Below are 27,014 nucleotides of genomic sequence, written 5' to 3' on the forward strand. Positions count from 1 at the left end.
CTCAATTGTATTCATTCTTGAGTGTTCTTTTCTTTGTTCTAGAATTGTGCAAACAATCTACCTTGTGAGAATTTCCTTGTAAGTTTGCAAATTTGTATTGTTCTCTTTGGGAGAGAGTTTTCTCAAGAATTTGGGGTATAATTCTTGAGGGTTTGTAAGGTTACTCTTTGTCCTCTAAAGAAAGACAAATTAGTGAATTTGTGGAAAATCCTTAGTGTGGATAGCTAAGGTAGTGGACGTAGACTTTGGTTGAGAAAGTCAAACCACTTTAAATCGCTGTACAAATTTCTTTCAATTTTCTGCAAAAGCTTCCACCAAAATTTTAATTGCCAATTCACCCCCTCTTGGCCATATTCGTCAATCGATTAACTCAACATATTGACAGCATCCCATTGTTAGCATCCATAGCTACTGCTAATAAGTTTACTCCAAGGTATCGACCTTTCAAATGTGCTCCGTCAACTATAATAACTGGGTGCATGCAAGTAATAAACGAACGAAACTACAAAATCATATACACAAGAAATATAATCATTTAAATGTGAAATGCATGCAACTAACAAAAATGAGTTAACAAAATTATAATTATTTACTAACCGCGGCACCAATGGCGATAAACAACAACTCAAAGCATCCATCTCTATCTGTTTTGATATGAGTTACCGACCCAGGATTTTTCAGCTTTAAATTGTGACAATAAGCCGGCAGTTGGGCAAACGATGCTTCTGGCGACCCCCTCAACAATTCCAAGGCATAACATTTGGCTCTCCAAGCTTGAGAATATGAGATACTAATCTTGAACCGAGCATTCATGTCAGTCATAATTTCATGTCCCCGATATACCCTTCCATTCAAAAACATTAACTCAGCCAGAAAACCACCCAACACCTTTTTGTTTGTCTGTCTATGGTGAGGAAAAACTTGGGTTCTTGAACATGTATGTTTATCAATAAAAGTCCTAACTTGAAACATTTTGCAATCTTTTATCCTCTTTGCAATCATATGCCACGTACAGTTTTTGTCAATCATACACTTTGTTTTGAAACGATCTTTGCTTGATTTGTTAACTTTTAGTTGATAGCCATCTTCCACACATTTCATATACAAAGCTATCTTCAAGTCTTCCTTTGTATCAAAACAATCATCTTTCTTGATACGAATAACTTTTGTGTAATAATCAACTGCTATCTTTACCAACTCTTCTTCCGGTATCTGAAGTAATTCTGGCATATTCCAGTTATACTCCCGTGGCATTTTCTTCTTTTTCTTTTCTTCGGGGACTTCTTCTTCTTCTTTTTCTTCTTCAGGGTTATATGAATTACAGAATGGATGTTCAACATGTTCATTCACAGTCGTAACTTCCTCCTCATTATCATCAACAACATCTTTCTCGGCAGCGGCTGTTTCATCATCAAAATTCGGGTATTGACCAATATCAAAATTATTACATGCAGGGTCTGTTTCTTCTTCCATCACATCATCAAAATCCGAGTATTGACCAAGATCAAAGTCCGGGTATTGACCAAGATCAAATTTCGAATACTGACTAGTATTTTACAATTTTTTCTGTTAGCTCATAATCGTCTAACTGGTCAATACGAAAACTAAAATTTGCTGCTGAAAGTTGATTGGGATTTGGATTAGGAAAAGGTTGTGGGTTTTGAGATTGTGTTTGGTATTGGAAATGTGGTGAAACAAAATTTTCTTGGTGATGAAATTGTGGTGGAACCATTAAATTTTGAGGTTGATAACAACGTTGTACATTGTGAGCACCATAAACTGGGGTTGAAGAACTTAGTTGATTACTACGCGCTACTAACCCAACTTCACTACTTTTAGGTTCAACAACATACAATGTAACATCATCTTCTTGCGAAACACTAATGTAAGCAATGAATCGTTCAACATCTTCATTGTCGGTTAACAAATAAACTTTATATTTTCTCTGATAAGATAGCCTAAATCCACTTAGAGGCTCTAAATTCAATTTCTTTGCAACATATAACATTAGAGTTTCATAAGTTAACTTTTTTAATGACAGTTTTAGTTGAAGAATCATAGGTAAAGACACATATTGTAAAACACCATGAACATTCTCCCATAACCCTCCAAAACACAAATCTATCCAAACATGATCAACATTAGATGATTTCATTCTACAAAATTGTAAATTAATTTACTAAACAAGCGAGCTATAAACTACATATCATCACTAACTTAGAGAAAAACATACCTTTATTAAGTTGATAGTTGATAATTTGGGAGAAAAATCATTGAAAAATTATATAGAAATAAAATTATGTAAAAAAAAATTAGAGATGAGGAAGGATGTCGTTGAATATAGGAACGGATGTCGTCGGAGAGAGTGATAGATGGAGATGGAATGAGTTGCGATTTAGGGATTTAGGTTATGAGTTGTTATTGCTGCGTTGGTATATACCCAAAACATTTGTGTTGCGAAATTAAATTCGTGTTGCGAATTTGAAAATCTAGATGCGAATTTGAAATTTCGCGTTGCGAATTTGACTTCTGTGTTGCGATTTACATATTCGCGTTGCGAAATTGGAAACTGGGTTGCGAAATTGGAGTTCGCGTTGCGAATTTGTTAGTCATTTTGGCAAATTCAAAAAAAAAGTTGGTTAAAATCGTATATTATAAGGCATTTTCGGTCACTGAGATTATTTAGAAGCCAAGCATTGGATTGTTGTTTATTTTTTAAAAATATATACATTACCTTTCCATTTAGTTACTTTTTAGGTAGCATTTCAATTAAAAAACGAGTTATTTTATTAAATACCATAATTTTAGACAGTTTCTTAAGGAATATAATATTGTTGTTTTTTTCTTTCCTTTTACCCCATGGAAAGATAAATGTATTATATGATGATCAATGTAGAGTTATAATATATGGCAACAGGAAGATATGAGCAGAAAGTGGACAATATGTTAAAACAAAACAAGGAATTGTTGGAATACAATTACTATTTAACAAAACCGACATTATTCTTACATAAACAAGTGTCGAATTCTAGTATCTCAACCCACAATATAGCAATTGTCTCTGTTACAGTTTCTTCCATAAACTTCATTTCCCTCATTTCTTCCTCTTCAATGGAAATGATTGAAGAGTGAAAACTGCCCTAAACCCCTCACCCTTCTCCACCGAAAACCCTTAAACCATGAACGTCGACAATGCTCCCATTGCCATAGAATCATCGTCTGAACCTTCAACGCATGCACGCTCTGTTACAACACTTCTTCTTCCCCAACCTCCCTTCCCATCCAGACTTCATTCTTCAACGATTTCAAGCTCCCCATTGATCAAATACCCGCTTCTTTGCTTGAATCCATGGATCATCGGCTACTATGACATTGTGCCTCGAAAAAACCGATCGAATTCCCTAACAACGTTCAAAGTGTAGCCGACGCTTGGCTCCTTGTCAACGACGAAATCATGGAACGGGTTGACGTTTCCGTTGATGAATTTCGAAATATCCGAAATAAACGAGAGGAAACGGGTAGGATTGTCGGGTCGGATCAGGACATTGATGGGGTTCAATTGGTTTTCGGGAAGAAACAGAAGAAAGGGGATGGTGGGTTAATGAGTGACTCGGTTGGTGACTCAGAAGGTGGGTCTCCGAGTTCTTCTGGGGTTAAGGTGAAGAAACGGGCGTTGCCTGCTACCGGGATGACGGGGAAAGCAAAGGTGCCATTTCATATACCAACAATACCGAAGCCGCAGGAAGAGTATAATATACTTGTGAATAATTCGAATAAGCCTTTTGATCATGTTTGCTTGCAAAGGAGTGAGGATGGGCAACGTTTTGTTCACCCACTGGTTCGTTTTTTTCTCTTCTTGTTTAATTTATCATTTAAAAAAAATTATGGGATCAGTCAACTTTTTGATGTATAATTGTTTTCTATTCGCATTTATAGCACTGTTGTTTTTTGTTTGGATAGCTTTACTGAGGGTTGAAGTTGGGGGAATTTTATTGGATATATTAAAGTTGGATATAGGTGGAATGATATCTATTGGCATTACTGGCGTATATTAGCTTTTGGTGGTAATACATTTGTATGTGTGGCATGAATTTCTGTGCTAGAATTACCAGGACTGATAAATATAGCTTTTTGAATGCTTTCATAGTCAGAAATGATTCCCATGGAGACAAGATAGATGAATAGGGCGATCTTTGAAAGTTCTTTAAAGTTGAAGCACCTTGCATTGGTTTGTAGGAATGCATTTTCAGGGTTATGCTAATTGTGGTGTTACTAATAGTAACTGGAAGATGGAGGGCCACAATTGTTAAGAGCGGCATTATTAACAATTTTATATATGGATGTGATAAAAGATTCACTCTAGCTCTTTGTTATAAATCAGTCTCACACATCCAATTGTGTTCAACAATAGCTTCTGTGCAATTAGCTAATTATCTCCAATAAATTTGTGGTGCCTGCTTATAAAAGAAGAAAACTTTCTGTTTTGCTTTTTTTCAGGAGAAGCTGTCTGTTATGGATTTTGTTGATAAAGATATGGCAGATATTGAGCCTGTACAGCTACCTTCGATTGAGTCTACCCCATTCAAGCTGGTGGAGGAAGTAAAAGATTTGAAGAAGTTAGCAGCCAAATTAAGCAGTGTGAATGAATTTGCGGTAAAATCTGAGAACTTCTAATATTAATTTATTTGATAATGCTCATTCCAATTTAACAACATGGTAAGCGTTAAGACAGAATGAAGTGTTTTCCTGGTATGAAGAGAGTGTATGTATCTCTGATAACCGGGCTACCAATTTGATGCGACTTTTTATGCATCAAACATAAGATTTTTTTTTTAAAAAAAAGAGAATATTATGGTAACATGTTAATTCTTTGTATGTAGTTTAATTTCTTTGTAATTATTCTCAGGTTGATTTGGAGCATAACCAATATCGATCTTTCCAAGGATTGACTTGCTTGATGCAAATCTCCACGAGAACCGAGGATTTTATTGTCGATACATTGAAGTTAAGAATTCATGTTGGTCCATATCTTAGGGAAGTATTCAAGGATCCCACCAAGAAGAAGGTTGGCCTCTTTGATGGCTGCAACTTTTTTTTTCTTATTTGTCCTCCTGCATTCTTTTGACATCCTTAATTCACATAGGTTATGCATGGAGCAGACCGCGATATTGTGTTGGCTTCAGCGGGACTTTGGCATATATATATGCAACCTCTTTGACACTGGACAGGTTTGTACTGTCAACTTGTCACTTATCTGAACTTGAGGATTTAATTTGATAATTTTCTGTTAAACTTTTGGTTTTTCTATGAACTATTATTGGGGTTAGTTAGCACTTATCAATAAATTAGGGGGAAGGAAATTGGTATCTCAGACTACATGACAACTGGACTTGTGGTTTATTAACACAAATTTTGAATGATTAAGAAGATGCTAATCTCATTGGAACTCATTGAAGATGTTAAATATATTATAGGCTTGGGAATGTTACTGCTTACTGCATATTAAAGAGCCTAATTACTGTACTTTAAATGCCATCGTCTTGATGGAAATGCTTAGGCATAGTTTTGAGTGCAATTAGATATACATGAAATACTTGCCTGAATTGAAGTGAAAATTGTGTTGGATACCTACCAATTTGTTGACTTATGCTTTTGCGTGGTACTCAGGTCAAGGGTCTTGAAATTGGAAAGAATAGTTTGGAGCATCTTCTGCAACACTTTTGTGGAATTGCTGCCAACAAAGATAGGTTTTTGTTTAATTTGTTTTATCTTCTTCTTCATTATACTTTAACCATTGTCTGGTGTATCTTCCTTAAAGTTGATTACCATAGTAATTCCTTGCAGATATCAAAATGCAGATTGGAGATTGCGTCCTCTTCCTGCTGTAATGCTCAGGTCACATTATTTTTATAACCTGCATCTTTTTTCTTCTCTGTTTCAGTCATTGTTCATTTTAATAGGGAAAAAATAACCATCTAATCTGCAATATCAGCATTAATGCCATTTTTCTTGTTTTTATGAGAAAAAACTAGACAATTGAATAAGCTGTAAATAGTAGCTAGTTTCAATTTTTTTCATCAATATGAAGTAAAAACACTTTGCATTTTATTTATGATTGTACTTCTGACACTAACATACAATTCTCTCTAGGCTCGAAGAAAAAAGTTTAAAGGTTCTGTTAATGTAGTTATTGAGGAGGAAACTTTCATTGTTTTACGTCTCCTAATTGCTTTGCTTTTATTATATGTTTTGTGATGACAGATATGCTAGAGAAGACACACACTATTTGCTGTACATTTATGATTTAATGAGAATCAAATTGTTATCAATACCTATGGAACCTGAACAGTGTGATGCTCCTTTGGTAGAGGTACGAAGCTATGAATCATAATTCACATCATTTTCTACATTCACCATAGCTTGTCATATCATAGTGCTGACCCTTCTTGGAGATGAGGGATTTCAATAGTCTTTAATCATAGTTAAATTCGTAGAAGTGTTGTGCTCCTTTACATATTCCTCTGGCTTTTGACATTCTATTTTGTTCAAGCTTCAATGCATAATCTACAGCTGAGGCTATGTATTCAAAATATTTAATGTATGTGTAATTTTGTTGATTTCCCCCCTTGAAATTAGCTTCTTGGTCATTGGTTCTCCTATTTTTCAAATAAATTTACATGGATGTATGAATTGAGAACTTTATTGCTTTCCGGTATTTATTTTGACCGTTATCTTACTGGAAAAGGTTTTCCTACTAGCAGGTCTACAAGCGTAGTTCTGATGTATGCATGCAACTGTATGAGAAAGAGCTGATGACAGAGAATTCATATCTCCACATATATGGGTTTGTTAATTGCTGAGACTACACAGTGCATGATTCCATGAATGTTTAAATGTGTCATGTTAACCCAGACCAAAATTATGCCATTTATTCTCTTCTACTTGATATAGGTTGCATGCGGCTGGTTTCCATGCCGGGCAGTTAGCAATTGTCTCTGTAAGTTGTGTTGTTTTCATATTATGTGGCCTTTTTTGTTTTCTCTTAAAATAACAAATAGATCGGCTGGTAAACCACAAGATATAGCCAATTTCAGTTTTAGTTTTGATATATGTATTTGATGTGAAGCCTGACTTTGAAATTTAGGTGGATGATGTCCATCTCTTTGGCTTATAAGTTGCACTTAAATGGCTTGCAGGCACTTTGTGAATGGCGAGACCGTATTGCACGTTCAGAGGATGAAAGTACTGGCTATGTATTGCCGAACAAAATACTTATTGAAATTGGTATGAACTCCTCAAGTTTTATCAGTTTCCATCGCATATCCTTTTTTTCTACTACTTGTCTGTTTTTACTAGTTCCACTTTTCTTACTGCAAAAAGCTAAGCAGATGCCTGTAACGGCTGGCAAGTTACGTCGACTGTTGAAATCTAAACACCTATATGTGGAGCGAAATCTCGGTGCAGTTGTTAGCATCATCAAGCATTCTATGCAGAATGCTGTCTTATTTGAAGCTGCTGCTGAACAACTTAAAATGGGGCGTGTGCTACACGTAAGAGTTATTATGCTGATTCGATAATCCTAATATTGATGTGTTGTTAATGTATTTTGTTGGTTAAATTTATTTTGATATCTCATTTTTCTTTTCATTTCCCAAATGGCTTGTGATCATCTAAAAATAAAAATAGCATCATGAATTGTGGTATGCTTGTCATATGGTAACAACATTCAAGTCAAGTCATAATGTTCATCATACAGTTTATCAATTGGAAGTACAAAAGTAAATGATATGCTGGTTAATTGGTTCAGTTCTATGAAATTTGGTAAACTCTTATTGAATTGGCATTAGAAATCTATGTTAGTTTCAAGCATGGGTTGAAAAAGTGTTCATTTGCACTTTTCTTTGTGCAGCTTCCTCATTGCTGTTTGTTTCAATACTGACAATGGGTTGAAAAAATGTGTAATTATTTTTTTACTGTTTGATGACTGTAAGATTTCTGTTGTGCAGGCCTCGGAAGAAAATGCAGCAGCTAATGGCGGAGCAAACTTGAAGATTACAAATGATAGAACAGAAAAGATAGACGGTGGCATCAGGGGACCTGATGGGAAAAGTGCACAGCCTGTGTCTCCTCCACGTAAAGCATGGTTAAAGACAGGAAGCAGTATATCTGGATTTGACACGGACAAAAAACAAAAAAGGTGTCATATGGAGCCAGATTTGAATGATATCTCAATGTCTGTGAGAGGAAGTTTTGCCGTTTCAGGGCGGAGTCCACCTTCGCCTAAGGTTGTAAGTTAATCTTTCATAGTTGCATTGCAAACTATATTCTGTTTCATAGCTGCTGGCTAAAATATCTGTTCCCTGTGTAGGCTACTGGAGCAACTGTTCGGATTCTGAAGAAACCAAATCGCAGCTTTGATTATGAAGCAGCCAGGAAACAGTTAAAATTTGGAGAAGATGCAGACGAAGAATCAGGAAGCCGAGTAAACTCAGCTCGTAAGAAGAAGTTTGGCTGCCGCAAATAGACGTTGGGAAGAAACGATTTCCTCAAGCTAGACGACGACAGGCTTTTCCTTTTTCGGGTAATAGGAGTGCAAATTTCCGGTCCAGATGATAAAATCATAATCATGTAAAAGACCGGTGGAAAAGACATTTGCATTTCATATTTAAAATTTTTGGTCAATAGAGAAAGATCAAAATCTTGTATATAAAATAGGTTTGAGTTTCAAGTTTGGCTGTTTTAGATTAGCAATGAATGTGCCTCGTAAATAATGCTACTGATGCAGCATATGATCTGTTAGGTGGGATTAGTAGATGAAAAGCTACGAGACATGAGCTAAATGCATAATTTGTCATAAAATGATGCATGAGGAAGAGATGTTGAAGTAGAAGCTTCCTTTCTTTTCGATGTTCTGCTATTTGGCTCACACTATACGTGACTAATGATATATTATTAGCTGAGAATTAAAAATCAACATCAAAATCAAAAATTGAAACTCGAATTTACCAATTTTAACCTAACATGTCTAAACTAGACTTGCTTTCATTTTCGTCTTGAAACTAAATTTAAGCATAACTCGAGCAAAAATAGGTTAACAGATTTAAATCAATAAAAGGTAAACTATATTGGTGGTCACTAAACTTTCAAGTCTCTTTCACTTTGGTCACCAAAATTTTAGTAATCCAAGTGAAAGACCTAAATTTTCAGCGACTATAAGGTATAGTCTACCCTTAATAAAATATAAAATATTATTATTATAATTTAAAAAAAAAATAGATAAAACTTTTTCAACAATATTTAATTTGAAATGAATAGTCAATAGTCATAATGATAGTTTTGTTGGGACCCTCAAAGTCTAAAATACTTTTCTCTTGGAAAGAGTATTTCCAGGCACATCTAGCAGCTACGTCGACATTCATCTTATCTCCATATGTAATTTTCCTGTCCAATCCTCAGGCTGTCCACAATTTGTTTCTTTCATCTGTCTCACTTCTGTTTATACCACTTTCCTTGCATTTCCTTATCAATGTCTGCTGAAAATTTGGCAGCAAAATGGACACGCAACGCAAGTGTGGTAAAACCCTCCTCGATTCCGTCACCTGTGTCGTCTTTCTTTTCCTGGACTTTCTTGACGCCGTTCTTTGTCTGGTTTTCAAGTTAGTCGATGAGTTCTTCGAAGGTGAAGCCCGCAATCCATGTTACTGCGGGAACGACGGAGAGAAAACGTTATCGGAGAGTTTGTATGGGAGGAGAAAAACGGGGTTTCTTGGTTTTGCAAGGAAATGGAAAATATACGGAAAGAAGAAGGATGATGGTAGCATCAATGGAAGTTTGGCGGTGAATCGATGGTCTGATTGTGGATGCAACTCTTGTGTTTCGTGGACAAAGGAAGGCCATACTCACAAGCTTCACGTTGTTGCCAAACATTTTCCACAAGGTAAATTTCTTTTATACTCGAGTTAGGGTATAAACCAATTTAACTTGAATGATTAAAGTTATATTCTCGTTCATATATTTATTTTTAATAAAGATATTCACGTTGATTTGTATTTATTTAAAATTTTAATATATTTTTCGTAATTATGATGTTAGTCTTTGGTTCGTTTAACATGTTCATTTTATTTAGTATTCTTGTACATATCTGTTTAGGATTTGTAAAAATGTTTGTTTCGTGTCATTTTTTATTCTTTTATTTATGAGTCAAAGAAAAATGGTAAAATTATATAGTAGTCCTTAAACTACTTAGGCTTTATATTTTGGACTCTAAAATTCATTTTGTATTTAATTTAGTCTTTATCATCGCCAATATTTAAAGTATATATAAAAAAATAAAATCAGATAAACGAGCTTGTTTGTAAATATAAACGAACTAATTACACTTTTCTTCTTGTTTTTTTGTTTATTAAATAAATATACAAATTTTGTTCATCATTTATTTAACTTATAAACAAACATTAACGAATGTTATATGAACAATTTATTAAACTCTTTGTTCATTTATACACTTATTCTCGAGTCAAACAAAACTCAAAATCAGAAATCTAAGTAATTTTGGTACCAATATTTTTATTTGACAGGAGATGAGGCAGCTGAAAGTGTGATATTTTTGCACGGGTTCCTTTCATCTTCTTCATTTTGGACAGAAACAGTTTTCAGCCACCTATCTGAATCGTTAAAGGGTCATTACAGGCTATTCGCCGTTGATCTTCTGGGATTTGGAAGAAGTCCGAAGCCAAATGAATGTAAGTACACGTTGCTTGATCATGTTGAAATGATTGACAAATCCGTGATCTCCCCATTCCAATTCAATTCTTTCCATTTGGTGGCTCATTCCATGGGTTGCATAGTTGCTTTGACCTTAGCTGCTAAATACCCCAACTTCGTCAAATCAGTGACTCTTGTTGCACCTGTGAGTGGCTATACCTTCATTTTCGAATACGTGATTTCATGATAAAAGGGAATGTTGTTTCTCTTACTCTGTTTGTTTTTATGTGCTTCTGCAATTAGCCATACTTCCCTTCTGCAGAAGATGTCACAAGAACTTCACTAATGGTGCTCAACAAACTTGCTGGAAAGACACTGTGGCCACCGTTAGCATTCGGCAAATCCGTTATGTCGTGGTACGAACATGTCGGGAGATGTTTCTGTTTCCTGTTTTGTCGGAATCATCGGACATGGGAGATGATTCTCAAGCTATTCACTCTTCGGAGGTATAATTCCTTTCACTATTTTGAAACAAAGATAAACTTTTTTAATGAAAATTTCGACTAACATGTTTATCTGTTATTTTACCAAATGCATAGGGAACTGAATTTCATGGAAATGGACTTGACAAGGCACACACATCATTCAGCATGGCATAACATGCATAATACGATATGCGGGGGAGCAACTTTGACGGATGAACATCTGGAAATTTTGAACAAATCAAAATCTGTAAAGGTATGCATCATCCATGGTGATGAGGACATGGAAGTACCTTTGGAGTGCAGCAAGAACATGAAGATGAAGTTCCCAGAATTAGTGGAACTCAATATTGTTCAAAATGCGGATCATAAATCTGTAGTTTTGAATAGAGCCAAGGATTTTGCTAAGAGTTTACAACATATATGGGTATCCTAACACAACTGTATCATTTAAAAGTTGTCCCCACTGTTTAATAATTGCTAGCCAAAGGCTGTACCAGTACCACAAATTTTGCTATCACGTTATCCGGACTTGAGAATCAAAGGGTTTTTTTTAATGTACAAATTGACCTCAATAATAAAAGAATTAGAGGTTATACCACAAATTTGCTATTTCATTATTATTTTATTTTTAATATGTGGTTTTATCTTAGGGCTTCACACTGTGCGTATTGATAGTTAGTTGAATGGTAATCATATAGCTCATCGTTTTTTAATAGCTCAACTATTTTGCCTATTATATGCTTATGGTCATTCAGAGCCTATTAAGTCATGACTCAATGTAAACTATCACATTAACATTGCGGATTGTCGTATTAGCATCGTTAACAATTACACTAATATAATAACCATTAAAATTAATCAAATCGCCAAAATAATTCAATTCATGATTTAAAAGAGTAAATTGAGTGTGCTTTTCGTATACGAGTTAAATTGATTATTTGGTGTGAAATTTATGGACATAAATACCCCTTTGGAGAAAAAAAAACAGAAAGTTTGGGGTTTTATTATATGAATATTAAATATAAATAAAAAATTAATTATACAAATATATATTAAACACAAATGCTGAAAATAAACCATTGTAGGCGGAAAAAATAATGAAGGGGTAGATAATTTGTGCATGAGATACAAATGTGATAACCCGGAAAAGCCCATTATGAGCCGAAGTTTTGTACGATCCGCCCAGCTTAACTTGCTCAACAAGGGGACCCGAAATAATAATTATCCGTTTTCCTCCTCCTTTTGTCAGTTGAGTTTCTTGTTTTCCTCTGCACAACTCTCGCACAGAGACGCAGAAATCCCAAGTTGAACTTTATAAATCCTCAAGGCTTCAGCTTCCCTTTCTCCGTGGAGTGTATTTGGGATCCATGGCGTCCTTGCAATACCTAGAGTCTATTCGAAATGAGCATCCAGAGCTATCAGACTGGTACAATTCTCTTGCAGATCTGTTTCAGAAGAAGCTCTGGCATCAGCTCACTCTCAAGCTCGAGCAGTTCGTTTCTCTCTCCGCCTTTCAGGTCTTTCATTCTATTCCGTGTTGTTTGGTTTTGGAGTTTGTAGATCTCTTCTATATCGCGGTTTTAAGATTTGTGGAGATAGGGTTTTTGAATGTGGTTTATTTCTTTTTTATTTCTTTACCTTTTGTTTGTTCCCTGGGGTTTTATAGTAGAATCGGTATTTCATTTAGGGGATTAATTAGGGTTTAATACTACTCTACCATTTTATTTCATTTTTTTACTATTTTTAGTTTTACATTTGGAACGAAATAAATAAGAAATGTTAAAATCTTTGATGTTCAATAACTAGGAGATTTTTGGAGAAAGTATATCCAGTTGGGTTTTGCCGTTTGTATTTCGTTGTAAAGTTTTTGGTCATAGAATTGTTAACTTGCAGTAAAAAAGATTAGTGGAAATCTTCAGGTTTACTTGAAGTGCGCGCAGGACAAAGTATATGAATTATGGAAATTAGCATCTAAAACTTTTTCATGTTTATTTCAGGAAAAAACATTCTTCTCTTAATTGTAGAATTGAAATTGTTTGGCGGCGAGGTTATGTTCTTTTGCGTTTTTTTTTGGGTGTACAGTACATCTGGAAATTGCAATTGTGATTTCCTACTGCTCTCTTGTGCCACTCAGTGTGGTTTAGTTGATGATCTTCATTTTGAAAAGTTGGCTTCTATTTGTCTTAGTGGTTTATACCTACATAGTAGCAAATGGAAATTGTACCCCATGTGCTAGATATTGGGTATGTTATCTAACTTCCAATATCACTTGTTTCTCGTAAATTCAGGCTGGAGATGCACTGATAAAGTTGTATCATAACTTTATCACTGACTTTGAGAGCAAGATTAATCCCCTCAAGCTTGCACATTTTGCTGTTATAGTTTCTCAGCAGTACACAGAGAAGGAGGCTGCTATCAGTTTTCTTGAAGAGGTGATTGAAAAGCTTCAGGCTACTAAAGAGCAGCGCATTGAAGAGCCAATTCTTTATATTAAGATGCAAATTTCAAAATTCAAGCTTGAGCAAGGTGATCAAAAGGAATGCAAGAAACTTCTTGATGATGGAAAAAGTACCCTTGACAGTATGACTGACATAGATCCATCTGTATATGCTACCTATTATTGGGTTTCATCTCAATACCATAAATTTCGCCAAGAATTCGCCGAGTTCTACAAAAGTGCTCTCCTTTATCTTGCTTACACATCTGTGGAGTCTCTCTCAGAATCTTTTAAGCTGGTATGTTTTAGGTTTATGTGTTTTCTGCCAGTCCAATTGTACTACTACCTTATGATATTCTTGGAGCTCGTTAATCTTACACTTGTTTTTCAAAGAAAAATATTATTTACATTTGAGACTACATAGAGTTTAATATGGTTATTCGAAGTCTAGCATTGTTTTAACAAACCCTTCATAATATCATGGACGAACCAAGTTGTCAGGCATACATTTGACAACATAACATGCATAAAAATGGCATACCTCTGTTTGGAAGATAATGCCGATTGTGATATAGCTTTAGTACTTCAATATTTTGTTTTCCTTCCCCTTCCACCCCAGTTATAAAATTGATGGAAAATAATAAGCTAAAGAGCTATTGCACCTTTTATTTGGCCCTGGATAGAGTTATCCATAGACATCATTTCATTATATTTTATATGACTCTCTCTGATATAGGATTTGGCATTTGATCTGTCCTTTTCTGCTCTTTTGGGAGATAACATCTACAACTTTGGAGAACTCCTTGCGCATCCAATTGTGAGTACATCTTTATCATGTTTCTTAATTTCTCTATGTATTGCATATGATGTTTTTACTGGCAAATAGTTTCATGTCACCACAGCTATTTGCCACTATTTAGTTCAAATGATATTCGGATTTTTCTGATCGTTTGATTTGGAAAGGTACTGGGGATGGGGTTTTTACTGTTAGGTCAGCTGATAATCTATGTTCATCGGAGACTTTGGGATCAGAGGAGGTCTTTTTCTGGAAGAAGATTATTTGGAGAGGTCTACTGCCTCCAAGAGTAGAGTGTTTTCTTTGGCAGATTGTTCATGGGAAGGGGTTGTTAGGACAGAACTTGTTAAAAGAGGAGTTCAAGGAATTGAAGATGTGTTGTGTCCCCTATGCAAGATGTCGGATGAGTCTCCCTCTCATTTGTTTTTCTCTTGTCCGGTGGTGGTATCTTTGGAATAAGTTTTTAAAATTTTGGAGGACTTGTTAGGTTTTATCAGCGGATGCTAAAAGCTTTTTTCCAGCTTGGGATGGTTTGAAGTCCAACTCTACGATTTGGCCTTTTATTCCAGGGGTCGTTCTTTGGACCACTTGGAAAATAAGGAATTTGTTGTGTTTGAAGGGGGAAAGTTTGATAAGGCAGAATACTTCTTTTTAGCAAGGTTTAGGCTTGCTTCTTGGTTCTTAGCAAAGCATAAAGAAGTGTCTATTCCTAAGGACTCACTCATTTCCGATCCTTCTCTAGGGGACTACGTTTCTCTCCAATCTAATCAGATTGCACCTATTTTACCTTGGTCTCCTCCTCCTATGGGCTTTGTTAAGTTAAATGTTGATGCTGCCACTACAAGGGATTGGAAGAAAAGCGGGTTAGGAGGAGTTTTAAAAGATTCCTCAGGTTCTACTTTAGGCTATTTCAAGGAACCTGCTGGTTCGGGACCTCCTACTTTAATGGAGTTAAAGGCTATTCTTAAGGGGCTATCTTTCTATGCAAATTATCGAGAGAGGATCAAGGACCGTTTGATTATTGAGAGTGACAGTAAGGTGGCTGTGGATTGGATTAAGGGGGTTGAATTATGTCCTGTTGTGTATGCCTTCTTGATTAAAGATATTGTTCATAGGCTTGATGCCTTTGAAGGTGTTAGATGGGTTAATAGGACAGCCAATTTAGAGGCTGATGCCTTAGCTAAAGAAGGCATAGACTGAGTTAGTGTTGTTGTTTATGGCTTTTTAGGGTTGTTTCTTGGTTTCCTGGGTTTTGTAAGGGGATTTCTATTGTTGTTTTCGTTGTAATTTATTATGATGAATAATATATAGGCACTCTTTTCCCCCTTCTGCTGATTAAGGAGCTTTCCTACAAGATCCTTTAATCAAGAAGGGAGTTTTTAACGTGGCCTAGCATTCTTCAAAAAAAAGTTCAAATGATATTCATGACTGTTATTTGTTATTTTTTTTATGAGTTGTGCTTGTATAAGTTAACTTTTGATGGATGATACTCTGACGAGCTTGTTATGTTCTCTTCTATTAATGACTTAAGCATTTATAAGTTAACTTTTAGTGCATGATACTGTTATTTGCCCCATATAATGCCAGCAATGGTTCATTGAGGCATATTTCTGTCTATTTTCATTAAAAATCTGATTTAGTTCTGATCTAGGTTAGGGGTTTAATTCTATTCTAGTTTGGGCTGTTAATCAAGCTTTGGTTAGACGAAGAATTTAAAGCACTTTTTTCCAGCAGAGAGCTCCTCAAAATGTTATGGTGATGATTGATGTAGTGCTCGACGTGAAAACTTGCTTCTAATTGCACAAAGATATAGTTGATAGGTCTAGTGTATGATGCTCAGCAGCTCAGGTTAGATATATGTATAGGTTCAAGGGAGCTAAGTAGTGACTGAAAGGTGCTGGCTGATAAGAGCTTATTTTTGTTTTCGTATTTTCTTTTATGCTATTGCCATTACATGCATACATGCTTATTTTTCATTGTGTAGGGCTGATTTAAAAGGCTGCTCGTATTGTTGGTCTTTTCCTTCTGAATTTCTTTGCTTTAATATTAGTTTTTTTTATGTCTGAGATTATGATATTTGCCATCTTTTACAGATAAAGAGTCTTCTGGGGACCAAGGTGGAGTGGCTTTATTATATCCTCCAAGCTTTTAACACAGGGAATTTGGTTCGATATGAAGAATTGTGTCGTGTGCACAATGCTGCATTGAGGGCTCAACCAGCCTTGGTTGAGAATGAGAAGAAGCTGTTGGAAAAAATTAATATTCTATGCTTGTTGGAGATTATATTCAGGTGTGAATGGTTGTAGTGTTCCCTAAGGGATCAGGTCAAAGTTGCCAATGATTGCATGTGTGGTTAAAAACTAAACTACAATATGTTTCAATGCAGCCGCTCGTCCAATGATCGAACTATTCCATTAAATGCTATTGCTGAGAGAACAAAACTGACAATTGAGGATGTCGAACATCTTCTCATGAAGAGCCTGTCTGTAAGTTAAAAACATTCATAACTTTTTTAGTCTTTGTTTTTTCATGTTTTCCTTCTTTTATCTTAACTTTGTTAGTAACACCTTAGGGAATACAAGTTATTAAGGGGCACCAATAAATTTTGGATATAAACCAAGGAAAATAGAAATTATCATGTATAGTGAACACCGGTAGAAGCCCAGGTCTCCATTTTCGTATGGGGGATGCTTCATTGTGCCATCAATCTGAGTCCTGGATATAGTAGCCACTAGCTACTTTTTAGAAGGTTTGAAATTCTAAAGATAGCTGGTATAACTTTTAATGACTGGCAGGTTCATCTGATTGAGGGCATAATAGATCAAGTTGAGGGAACAGTTCATGTGTCTTGGGTGCAGCCAAGAGTTTTGGGGATTCTGCAGATCAAATCCTTGCGGGAGAGGTTGGATAGTTGGATGGAAAAAGTACATACTGCTTCATTATCAATCGAGGCTGAAACACCTGATCTTGTTGCATCATGATTTTGTTGTCCTGCCCATTGTAACAATTTGGTTATTAGAAAAGAAAGAAAGCGATGAGAAATGTGTGCACAGCTGGTGTAGTAAACTTTTCATGTTTTTTGGCATTTTTGTTGGATCTACAAAGGCAGTAGTTGCATGCCTGAGGATACAGTTAAAATTGGAAACATCATCCTTCTCTTTCTTTAACTTTCTACTATTGGGTTATCATCTTTAATTACTTTAGCCAGCGTATAACGAATAAGCCGTTTGGAATCAGAAATTACAATCAGCTCTTATAGAGTGGCGAAGAATCGAAGCCGGAACATCATTATTCGATTCATCAACAAGACTCCTACAGACTACAACCTTGTTTATATTTTAAAGAATACAAGCAAATTCCGAATGCAGTCACTCTTGACGCATTTGAGAATCTGTGCTGTAGAACGAGTCTTCTATCCCACCGTAGTTTTCATCTTTCTCCTCTTCCCATTTGAGAACCTCTCTTACATATTTAAATGCTTCATCGATTGTTATCCGGTGGTCCCTTGCCCTGGCTTGCGACACGAAAAGCTTCTGTTCAGTGAGGGAAGCATAAAGATCCTTGAACTTCAACGCAACGTAAAAATAAGCCTGTTGAGCCAGAGACTGGTGACTATGGACTTGTCTCACTGAATTGAAATCACTGAACCACTCGCAAGTGCTTAAAGGCACCCGATTCACCTTGTCCTCAAACAGATCATACTTGTTTAGTATCAACACAAAAGGGGTGTCCTTAAAGCAAGGGTGCCTTATCATCGTTTCAAATAGCTCCTTGGTCTGCATCATCCTATTTTGAAGCAGTGATCCACTGCCGCTGCTATCTGGTGCTATCGACATTAAATCATAATCACTAAGGGCAACGCAGAAGACTACCACCCGCACATCTTCAAACATTTCCACCCACTTGCATCCTTCATTAATCCCCTTTGCATTTACCCTTATCAGTTGATACCTATTAAAATAAAAAGGCTAAAGCTTCACAGGTTCAAGATCAAATCTGTATGCCGAATACTGGGGAAGGGGGGGTGGGAAGGGAGAGAAAACGACAATAAAGAAAAGATTGCAGACACTGTTGCAGACACTGTATGTGATGCAATTGCTTGTATCTATGGACCGTCATTGAGGAAATCTTTCATTTAAGGCAACAACAGAATGTTAGGAAATAATTACTTGGTTAAGGGCTGGGAGGGAGCTTCCAAATTGTCTGTGTAGGTTTCGGACATTGGACTACGATCATCAAGCGAAAACTCTATGAAAGCCAAGCCATTCCCTTGGGTGACCCCTTCACCATAAAGAATGTCACGATCAGTAGGTTCATATTCATTGCTCGACACCTCAACAGCCTGAAGGAAACAAAAGCATATCTCGTGGTCAACATATTGATGTGCATTTGAGTTCACTTATTTCTTTTCTTGGAATCTCCTTCAAGTTGAAAACTTGAAATATCGATGCTGTGTAAAATTTTGGCAATGATTTAGCCAAAATTTCATACATAAAATTTAAAAATAAGTTGATATACCCTGCTTAAGAAGTACTCCGTAACATCCGGAAGAAAGTGAAGCTCATCTTTTCTTTTATATGTTTGCTGTATAGCAGGATCTTTCCACAACTCCTCGACTAATGGAGCATACTCACGTGTTGCCGCAGGGAAAAATGCATCCAAATCTCCAGTGGCTATAATGTCCAGAAGCCAGTCAGCAAAATGCTTTAGTCTCGGGTTGATTGAATAAATGCACTGGTTCATTTCACCAGAATCAACCTCCCCTCCTGAAAAAAGATTAAAGTATTGTTTACATGTTGAACGAGTTGCAATGATGTTAATTTGTTTTTTTGGTCAGCTCTGAGAGATCTTAGAAGTGTCATCACATACATAGCTTCCGTAAAACAAGCATTATACACATTATCACATTACCAGCTTCAGAGTTTTGATCAGCAGCAGCTAGTTGTATTCCAGACAATGCTTCCTCCTCAAACCGCTCCCGCGCATCCAGTAATATGCTAAGATACCTGTACATATTGCTCTGGATCATCAACTTCAGATTCTGCAGTTCTTCTGCAGAAAACCCGTTTCCGTACAAAAATTTTGCCTGTTCAGTAATGCACAGTGAACATTAGATAAAATGACATCAACTGCAATTCTAGATTGTACATACTAGATGTCTTTGCTGAATTGGGTAGAGAAATCATAGTTCTGTGTAAAAACTAGCCGTCTTTGCTGGATTGTGTGGATAACATAGCTCTAGAAAATGCTAGCAACTGAATGTATTAATTAAGCATGCTGCGGAATTAGCACATCTTAATCATTTATACCATGTACCAATTGTTCCTAAACCAAGAAAGCATCAAGGAAAAACGAAATTCAGATAATTTCTTCAAGCTCGAGCAAGATATCTTGCCAACTTCCTTGCAGGTATAAATTTCTAAAGTGGCTTTCATTTTCAGTTCATCTTAAAGCAATTGATATGGAAACATAAAGCATAGTTCTTAAAACGAAGGTCTATCAGCAACAAGAAAATACCAAACCTGCTTGAAGATGGTGCTTGTTCCAGAGCCTTGAAGCCCGAGGAGAAGAAGCTTTTGGGTTCGTTTTTGCTCTAGGTAATTTGGAACAGTAGTATAATTGCTAGTCTCCTCTCTTTCTCGATGAGGCTGACCGTGGGGCACAGGCAAAGAAAACAAGGTACAGACAAAACGAGTTGATGCCTGTTTCGTAAAAACCAATTCCACATCACATATATTTATAATAACCATTATACAATTGAGGCTGCTAGAAATTTACATACCTTTTCCCAGATGTTTCCTCTAATGTTATTTTGACCTTCTTCCTCGTAACGACCATCATCATAGACCCAAAAATGAGTGTCACGAGGACACTGCACATTTGCCAACTGAACACATCAAAAGGATGCATCATGATTAGTTAATTTAATATTTTTTTATTAGTCTGGGGAGATTACAAGATAGTATTTGTTCGAAAGACTTTCAACCATTTGACAATAAACGTTAAAACATAGCATAAAAGGGTTACTTCTGACTGGTTATGGTTTCCTCTATGGAAAGCAAAAAAGGGTGAGAAAACATAGCATCACAAGAGCTTGAGAATGAGAATCCTAAATTTATTGAATCAAACAGAAAAGAAAAATAATGATCAAGAGCAATTAATATGTATACTGTATTAAATTTCGTATATGTTACCTTTAGCACCCTTAGTTCAAGTTTTGTAATTTCCCTTCCATTGATATAGACTTCAGTATTGCCATTGCTTGCATCAGCATTAAGCTTGCCTGTGAAGTTTAGGTTGGAACTAATGATCTGATCTGGTTTTTCTCCTTCCTGCCAATTCAATAAGAAGAGATGATCCAATCAACATCCTCATTCTAAAATGTTCCACTGCATGCTTGTTCGATTAGAAAAGCCAAGTGAATACGAACTTACCTTTCCCCAGAGACCAGATTCCTTGTCATACCAGTATCTTCCAGGCTTCAACTTTGTAGGAGGTAAAGGGCATCCAAGTAATTCAGCCATCTCTTCAGGCTTCAGTGGATATCCATTCACAATTACCTGCTCCGGCCGGAGCTGATTAGCAGAACATTCTTTCTCCGCTTTCATAATCTGCTTTACCTCCAATGGACTGAGTAATCGAGACAAGAGCCTAGAATGTTTACCTAACATTAACCGCTTTGATTCATCAATTGGCTGGCCAATGCATGTCACACATTTTCGTCCTTCAGGCATCGATCCCATTGCCCTAAGCACACAGTTGCTGCAATACTTAGCGTCACAAACCAGGCAAGATTCCTTCGTTTCCCATTTTCTCTTACCACAACGATAACAAACTCTTTTCTTCTTCTTCTTCTCTGTTGAAACACCAACATATTCAGGAAAAACTCTCTTATCCATATCAACATCTTTCCTCTCTGATTTTTCAACAGTACTGAATGTGACAACTGGAACTCTCTTCCCTTCGTTAACAACTCCTTCAGGAGGATTGCCAACAGAGCTGGGAGAAGCTGAAGAAAAATCTGGATTTTGCAACACAGACATTACGGACTCGGAGCTTGCTGAAACCCTTGGACTCTGAGTATGCGGACCCGTGACACCAGCAATATAAGACACTGGCAAGGGGATTGGCTCAACAATTGGGGAAGCGGTATTAGCAGCTGACCTTCGGGACTGTGATAGTGCTTCTGCAATAGGGATGGCCTGTGAATGTACATCAAGAGGCTCAACTCTAGGTACTTCATAACCAACTGGAGGACCCTTATACTCCATTGCTATAGAGTAATCAAGCTCTAATGAATCTTCAGGGAGCGAGGCACCATGCGGAAGCATCTTCCCGACCATTTTTTTCCAACTCTCAACCTCCTTTTGCTCCATTTATTCAGATATAATACCAAAGTGCTATATTCTGGGCTGGAGCTTCAAACTATGCTCTATAGCATCCAGGGATATGCTTAGATAAGCTCAAATAACTTGGAAAGCAATCATCAGAGCAGTGAACTTTTTTTCGTGTCCTTTGTAAATTATCCTTGATAATGGAACTAGAACTAGAACCAGTCACCAACCAAGCAGCCACAATTCAACATACAAAGTGTCAGCCTAAGAAAGCCTTCAAGTTTGAAAGGATATATTGGAAAAGATCAATGGTTTGACCCAAATTAAATGAAATAAAAGCAAATTCAAATGTTTAAGAACCGACCATGACATACAGGCATAATTTGATTAACAAAATTGACCCACATATAGATTAAACAACCTAAACTTTTTTAAAAAATAAACAACTGAAACAATTGGCAGTCAGCCAAGAGAAAATAAAGGGGAATCCCTTTTGTAAAGTCTGACCAAGATTAAGACTTTTACCTAAATCCCAGCGAGATGGCTCATAAATGATGGTCAAATAGTAAGATAGGAATTTTTCTAAGTATAAGAAAAATATGGTTGAATTCAGTTATATAGTCAAACAACAGGCATTTCAAGCCTCGTATGAACTTATTCAATATCAGGGGCCTAGAAAGACTTTCAAACTAAAAGGAAAAAAAGGTTGAATAAGTCTTCAATGAAAATATTAGCTACCGAAGCTTCAAGAAACAGAAGGCAGACGTTGAAAAACTTGGGGGTCAATCAAACCAACAACCCACAAATAAAAGGAGCTGAAAATCCAAGATTGATTCAGGCGGCACAGAGAAAAGAGCAAACAAAAATGAAAATGACAGGAGATAAAAGGAAAGAAATGAAAGATACCCCAAGGAAAATGAAAGTAAATCTCGGAGATGAAGAAGCTCGTTGCTTTCTTGGAAAATGTTTCGTTTCGGTGCTTTGAACGTGTAAAGGAAAAAACGAAATCCGGGACTCAGAGATGGTAAAATAAAAAAGAAATCATTGAAAGCCTCTCTGCAAAAAGCAACACATCCACCATTAGTAAAGAGAGAGAAGATGGAAATGGTGGACAACAGAACAGACAAATTGAGTGAGAAATGTGGGCCATAAGTAACAGTTGCAGGATTTATCTATATGTGCACTGTAGGAGTAGTTTCCTTGTTGAGTGTCGTCACGTTCGGCTTGTTTTGTAGTGGAACCATGATAATATTTGCGTTGGATCACGCGCCTTTATAGGAGAGTAATAGATTCTCTATGTGTCTTGTTCGTTGGTGGGCATTCAACACAGCCTAGGCTACTTCTCATAGTACGATGGGCCTCCGTTGTTCACTTGTTCTTGCTGGGGCAATCCGGTCTATGGTCATTTCGAATAATTGATCAAATATTAACTTATCTTATTCTCATATGTAATAGAGTAAGAGAGAGATAAGATAATAGGTTACTCAATCTCAGGTTGAGAGTAATTTTCGTGAAAGACCTTCAATTATGAATTGCTCACTATAGGACTCGATCCCACGAATAATTGATCAAATCAAATTACCAAAAAATTGTTAATCAATATTGTTTTTTTAAATTAGTGTCTAATTTTTTTTGTCAATCCATATATCTAACATTATAAATATTATCACTTGAGGTGTTATGCCCGTAACAATTGTTAAATTTCTCCATTAAGTAACACGTGGCACGTTCTGATAATTTTTAAAAAATTATTTTACAAAAATACTTAAAATATTATTATATTTAAAATCTTTATAAAAAACTCAAATCCCTAAAATTCTTGAAATCAACCTTAAAAACCCTAACATTACCATCTCCCTTTCCGACTACAACCATTGATGTCGTCGCCGCCAGTTCCTTCTCCATTTCTAGCCGTCGACACCCATATCGTCTCTCACATCGTTGGATCCCATGGGGTTGCGAACTATTGCAAATTTTTTCTATCACATTCGTGGATTTAAATTGCGATTAGAGTTCGTCGGTAACTTAGGGTGACTGATCGTCAACTTGAGGCGTGATCGATGATATATTCAGTCGACGACAAAAAGCGACAACCAACGTAAGTATATTAAAAATATAAAATAACTTTAACTACTCAAATTTATTAATATTTTATTAAATCAAACTCTTTGTATATTATTATTATTATGTTTACAATTTTGAGTAAAGCGTAAAAAATAAAAATTGATCAAGACATATGAAAAGAATTTCTCATTTTAACTTGTCCAAAGTAACCGGGTATTGTGTAATATTTTTAGAGATCATGACATTCTCACAATTTTAACAAAAAAATATTGCTATTAGTAATAAATTATTACCTGGTAATAATCTTTTCCGCTAACTAAATGTTTGAATATAATTTCAGAAAAAAATATTTCCCTTAATAATGATCTTTTCCTTGAACCAAAAGCCCCCATGAAGTGTCTAACCTTTACTTTATGGAGCCAAGAACGGCGCATCGAAACCACACAACTCACATGGTGAAGAATGCAGTCATGAATCAAACCATTGTGGTTACATTCTCTGATGAACTTTGACACAGATGAAGAAGAAAGTTGCGAAACGATATAAAAGAAATCCAAAAATTAACTAAATTTTTTCATATCAGTTGGATCGAAGTTTTGCTCTCCTGTTTCCTACAAATTCAATGGTTTTCCAGGGCTCCTTCAGCGTTCGATATGGAATACCAGCTTTAAAATATCAGGATTAGGCTTTAGGGCTTTACATGTTCCCTGATAAACTGTTCTACTTGTGCTATTTCACCCTTGAAACCAGAAGCTTCGACAATGGTAACCACGTTTCTACAATGAGAGAAAGAAAATAATTCACCAGGTACTCCCAAAGTGAAGTCATTTGAAATATCAGCTGCTGATATTGCACTTCTTGATGCTCTCAGTTTCTCACTATAAAAAGGTAAAAACAGACAAATTAAGTCAATATGCAGAAGACTACAAGTTCTAGAGAGAAATGCATCATTTAAAGCGTCTATGCAAGTAGGATATCCTATGTCCTATCCATTTAAAGTATACGCTAGGGGTTTACCATAATCAGGGATATTGCAAAAGATAATTACAGAAACATAGAACATGCAGAGAAAAATGAACTTGAGACTATACATTTCCTTTTCTAATTGCTTTCTGATGAACTCCTTGGTATGTGCGGTCACTTTATCAGATTTGTTGCAACAGATGAGAACTGGAATTTTCTTCTTGACCACACTGGCCTTGGTCAAAATATCATAGAGATATCTGTTGCACAAAAGCGAATATCGTATATAAAATTCTTCTTGGAAATCATAAAGTGGAAGGAAGAGACTTGCAAGTGTAGTGAGTGCAATATCATAGCTTTTCTTACTCTGAAACTGAAGAGCAATTTGGTAAGAACTCCACAGCATCCACAACAAACACAATGCCAGCTGCTTGAGGCAAGAAGTCGTCCAGTTTGGGCCGTAAACGAGAATGCCCAGGAACATCAACAAGATGGACAGGCTTGATTTTTCCCTTCTGTTAAAAATAGTTTTTTTTTTAAGAAAAAAAGGACGTAGAATCAGATAAAATTAGGGCATTGATCCAAAGTTGCAATTGATGACAGCCAAGCGAAATAAGAGGCTTAAACCATATGCTTTGTAGGACCTCAGAAAAGCAGGTTAAGATGAATTACCTTATTACTTTCAGAGTTCAACACGAAAGTCCCCTCATTTGGTTCCATGGATGTCACAGTACCCTGATGTGAGGTACCATCACGAAGCTGACATGGGAATCATGTCAAGAAAGTTAGAACAGCATTACATCACTAAGCATTTCAATTTCCATTACAGGACATTTCTAGAAGAATTTAGTATTTCATAAAGACTTTCAAAAGGAACAAAGCAAATAATGGCACTGCATACCACATAGTAAAGAACCGTTTTCCCGCTCCCACTAAGGCCAGTGAGCACAATGGTATTTGATTTTGTGCGTTTGAACAAGCGGACTGCAAGAGAGAGTGAGAAAAGGGCAAACAAATATAATTTGAAGTTCTAACTCCAACTGCAAAACTGATTATATATGAAAATTGCCTCAGGACAATATCTCGTAGAAAACTAAATAGTTACCTTCCTTAGCCATTTCTACCAAATAGGGTTTAAACTAACATCTTTTCTCAAAGAGAATTAATAATATTAAAAACACGGCAATCCACTTCAGAAACCATCTTGTATCTTTATACGAGTGTAAGTACGTTTTAATCGAGATGACAGCCTAAATACTTGTGTGCTGAGCATCGAACCAAATCTAACAGGCATTTGAACGTTAAACAATTACATCTAAGAGATGGCATTTCAAATTTTTAAATGTATAAACCAAGATAAAAATATGAAACCAGAGGAAAACACTAGTGATTAATTCTTCATAGAACATTAATAAACAGCATTTCTATTCAATAATTATCATTTATCATGCAATGCGAACTTACTGGAGAAAAGAAAGAGAGTAGATATGAGCAAGACAACAATAGCAGCATAGAGTTGAATTGGGGGTATTTGACTCAAGTATTCAATTGCTGGATGCAACCACTGCTCCACTTGATTCTTCCACGGCTCCAACTGATTCTTCAACTGCTCTAATTGATCCTTAGCTTGATTCTTCCACGGCTCCAATTGAATCTTAAACTGCTCTAATTGCTCCTTCCACTGTTCCATCGCTTGAATTTCAGGTTAAATGGGATGTCAAAACCTAGAAAACGCAAAACCCGGATTCAAAAACCAAATATTTTCTGAATCCTGAACTAAAGAGGTACTAAAAGGCAAAGAAGCTTGTCTGGTTCAAGGTTGCACATTGTTTTTCCAGTTGGTGGAAGATGAATTTTTTTAGAGGCACACAGGTTCAAAAGTTTAACATTCAAAAGTTGGAATTCTCTTGCGTAATTTTCTCTTACATTCTACAAGAAATTGAAAGCAACAGAAGAGTAGAAACAATGATAATCGAAGTTTTTGATGTAGTAGATTACGAATTAGCCAAATTGAGATTCAAAAATATCTCAAATAAGTGAGAGGGAAAAAAAATCTCAAACGAGAAAGTTTTCGATTAAGATGTAGGGGAAACCCTAACTTTAAATATCAACTAGCAGTTTTATTCAAATGGAACTTAGAGACATACCTCAAACGTAATTTCGCTTCTCGCAGAGAATAGATGCGTTTTTTTTTTCTATCTTCCTTCTGCCAAAGGAAAAAAACCCAAGCA

General features: G+C 36.1%; 4 protein-coding genes and 1 pseudogene across 6 annotated transcripts; 3 read left to right on the top strand and 2 right to left on the bottom strand.

Annotated features, from left to right (window-relative positions):
• The first annotated feature begins 3,385 nt into the window (after positions 1 to 3,385).
• Positions 3,386 to 8,787, top strand: LOC120162722 (annotated as a pseudogene).
• A 705-nt stretch (positions 8,788 to 9,492) lies between these two features.
• On the top strand, positions 9,493 to 11,728 carry LOC120162627 (probable lysophospholipase BODYGUARD 4). Of its 2 annotated transcripts, none has more exons than XM_039172739.1 (4): positions 9,493 to 9,937; positions 10,578 to 10,909; positions 11,008 to 11,210; positions 11,304 to 11,728. In XM_039172739.1, exons 1-4 carry the CDS (start codon positions 9,553 to 9,555, stop codon positions 11,620 to 11,622), a joined length of 1,239 nt encoding a protein of 412 aa, XP_039028670.1. In that variant the 5' UTR covers positions 9,493 to 9,552; the 3' UTR covers positions 11,623 to 11,728. The 2 variants fall into 2 exon arrangements, with proteins under 2 accessions (XP_039028670.1, XP_039028668.1); XM_039172737.1 differs by having other exon boundaries at positions 9,498 to 9,940; positions 11,304 to 11,727.
• A 719-nt stretch (positions 11,729 to 12,447) lies between these two features.
• On the top strand, positions 12,448 to 26,598 carry LOC120162630 (26S proteasome non-ATPase regulatory subunit 13 homolog A-like). Of its 2 annotated transcripts, XM_039172741.1 has the most exons (7): positions 12,448 to 12,706; positions 13,478 to 13,924; positions 14,363 to 14,443; positions 16,516 to 16,712; positions 16,809 to 16,908; positions 17,218 to 17,407; positions 26,587 to 26,598. In XM_039172741.1, exons 1-6 carry the CDS (start codon positions 12,557 to 12,559, stop codon positions 17,401 to 17,403), a joined length of 1,161 nt encoding a protein of 386 aa, XP_039028672.1. In that variant the 5' UTR covers positions 12,448 to 12,556; the 3' UTR covers positions 17,404 to 17,407; positions 26,587 to 26,598. The 2 variants fall into 2 exon arrangements, with proteins under 2 accessions (XP_039028672.1, XP_039028671.1); XM_039172740.1 differs by lacking the exon at positions 26,587 to 26,598 and having other exon boundaries at positions 12,449 to 12,706; positions 17,218 to 17,439.
• LOC120162625 (extra-large guanine nucleotide-binding protein 3-like) lies at positions 17,713 to 21,864 on the bottom strand. The gene is made up of 8 exons (XM_039172733.1): positions 20,857 to 21,864; positions 20,617 to 20,754; positions 20,205 to 20,309; positions 19,945 to 20,124; positions 19,334 to 19,508; positions 18,941 to 19,188; positions 18,592 to 18,764; positions 17,713 to 18,373 (listed from the first exon to the last, which is right to left on the bottom strand). Exons 1-8 carry the CDS (start codon positions 21,796 to 21,798, stop codon positions 17,791 to 17,793), a joined length of 2,544 nt encoding a protein of 847 aa, XP_039028664.1. The 5' UTR covers positions 21,799 to 21,864; the 3' UTR covers positions 17,713 to 17,790.
• LOC120162631 (signal recognition particle receptor subunit beta-like) lies at positions 24,364 to 27,012 on the bottom strand. The gene is made up of 7 exons (XM_039172742.1): positions 26,931 to 27,012; positions 26,248 to 26,507; positions 25,685 to 25,767; positions 25,456 to 25,542; positions 25,150 to 25,298; positions 24,912 to 25,043; positions 24,364 to 24,698 (listed from the first exon to the last, which is right to left on the bottom strand). The coding sequence occupies exons 2-7, from the start codon at positions 26,471 to 26,473 to the stop codon at positions 24,509 to 24,511; spliced, it is 867 nt and encodes a 288-aa protein (XP_039028673.1). The 5' UTR covers positions 26,474 to 26,507; positions 26,931 to 27,012; the 3' UTR covers positions 24,364 to 24,508.
• Between the last annotated feature and the right edge of the window lie 2 nt (positions 27,013 to 27,014).

Source organism: Hibiscus syriacus, unplaced genomic scaffold, assembly GCF_006381635.1.
Source record: "Hibiscus syriacus cultivar Baekdansim isolate YM2019G1 unplaced genomic scaffold, ASM638163v2 tig00111403_pilon, whole genome shotgun sequence".
NCBI classification, from domain to species: Eukaryota; Viridiplantae; Streptophyta; class Magnoliopsida; order Malvales; family Malvaceae; genus Hibiscus; species Hibiscus syriacus.

Excerpts from the sequence above, each read along its gene's own strand:
- LOC120162630 (XM_039172741.1), top strand. The coding sequence starts at position 12,557 with ATGGCGTCCTTGCAATACCTAGAGTCTATTCGAAATGAGCATCCAGAG. Across the intron at positions 12,707-13,477 it reads TTTCTCTCTCCGCCTTTCAG|GCTGGAGATGCACTGATAAA; the intron begins GTCTTTCATTCT and ends TCGTAAATTCAG. Across the intron at positions 14,444-16,515 it reads AACTCCTTGCGCATCCAATT|ATAAAGAGTCTTCTGGGGAC; the intron begins GTGAGTACATCT and ends CATCTTTTACAG.
- LOC120162627 (XM_039172737.1), top strand. The coding sequence starts at position 9,553 with ATGGACACGCAACGCAAGTGTGGTAAAACCCTCCTCGATTCCGTCACC. Across the intron at positions 9,941-10,577 it reads CAAACATTTTCCACAAGGTA|GAGATGAGGCAGCTGAAAGT; the intron begins AATTTCTTTTAT and ends TTTATTTGACAG. Across the intron at positions 11,211-11,303 it reads AAGCTATTCACTCTTCGGAG|GGAACTGAATTTCATGGAAA; the intron begins GTATAATTCCTT and ends CCAAATGCATAG.
- LOC120162625 (XM_039172733.1), bottom strand. The coding sequence starts at position 21,798 with ATGGAGCAAAAGGAGGTTGAGAGTTGGAAAAAAATGGTCGGGAAGATG. Across the intron at positions 20,125-20,204 it reads GAGGAAACATCTGGGAAAAG|GCATCAACTCGTTTTGTCTG; the intron begins GTATGTAAATTT and ends TTTACGAAACAG. Across the intron at positions 19,189-19,333 it reads TGATCAAAACTCTGAAGCTG|GAGGGGAGGTTGATTCTGGT; the intron begins GTAATGTGATAA and ends ATCTTTTTTCAG.
- LOC120162631 (XM_039172742.1), bottom strand. The coding sequence starts at position 26,473 with ATGGAACAGTGGAAGGAGCAATTAGAGCAGTTTAAGATTCAATTGGAG. Across the intron at positions 25,768-26,247 it reads TACTCTCTTTCTTTTCTCCA|TCCGCTTGTTCAAACGCACA; the intron begins GTAAGTTCGCAT and ends TCTCTCTTGCAG. Across the intron at positions 25,543-25,684 it reads AAACGGTTCTTTACTATGTG|CTTCGTGATGGTACCTCACA; the intron begins GTATGCAGTGCC and ends TTCCCATGTCAG.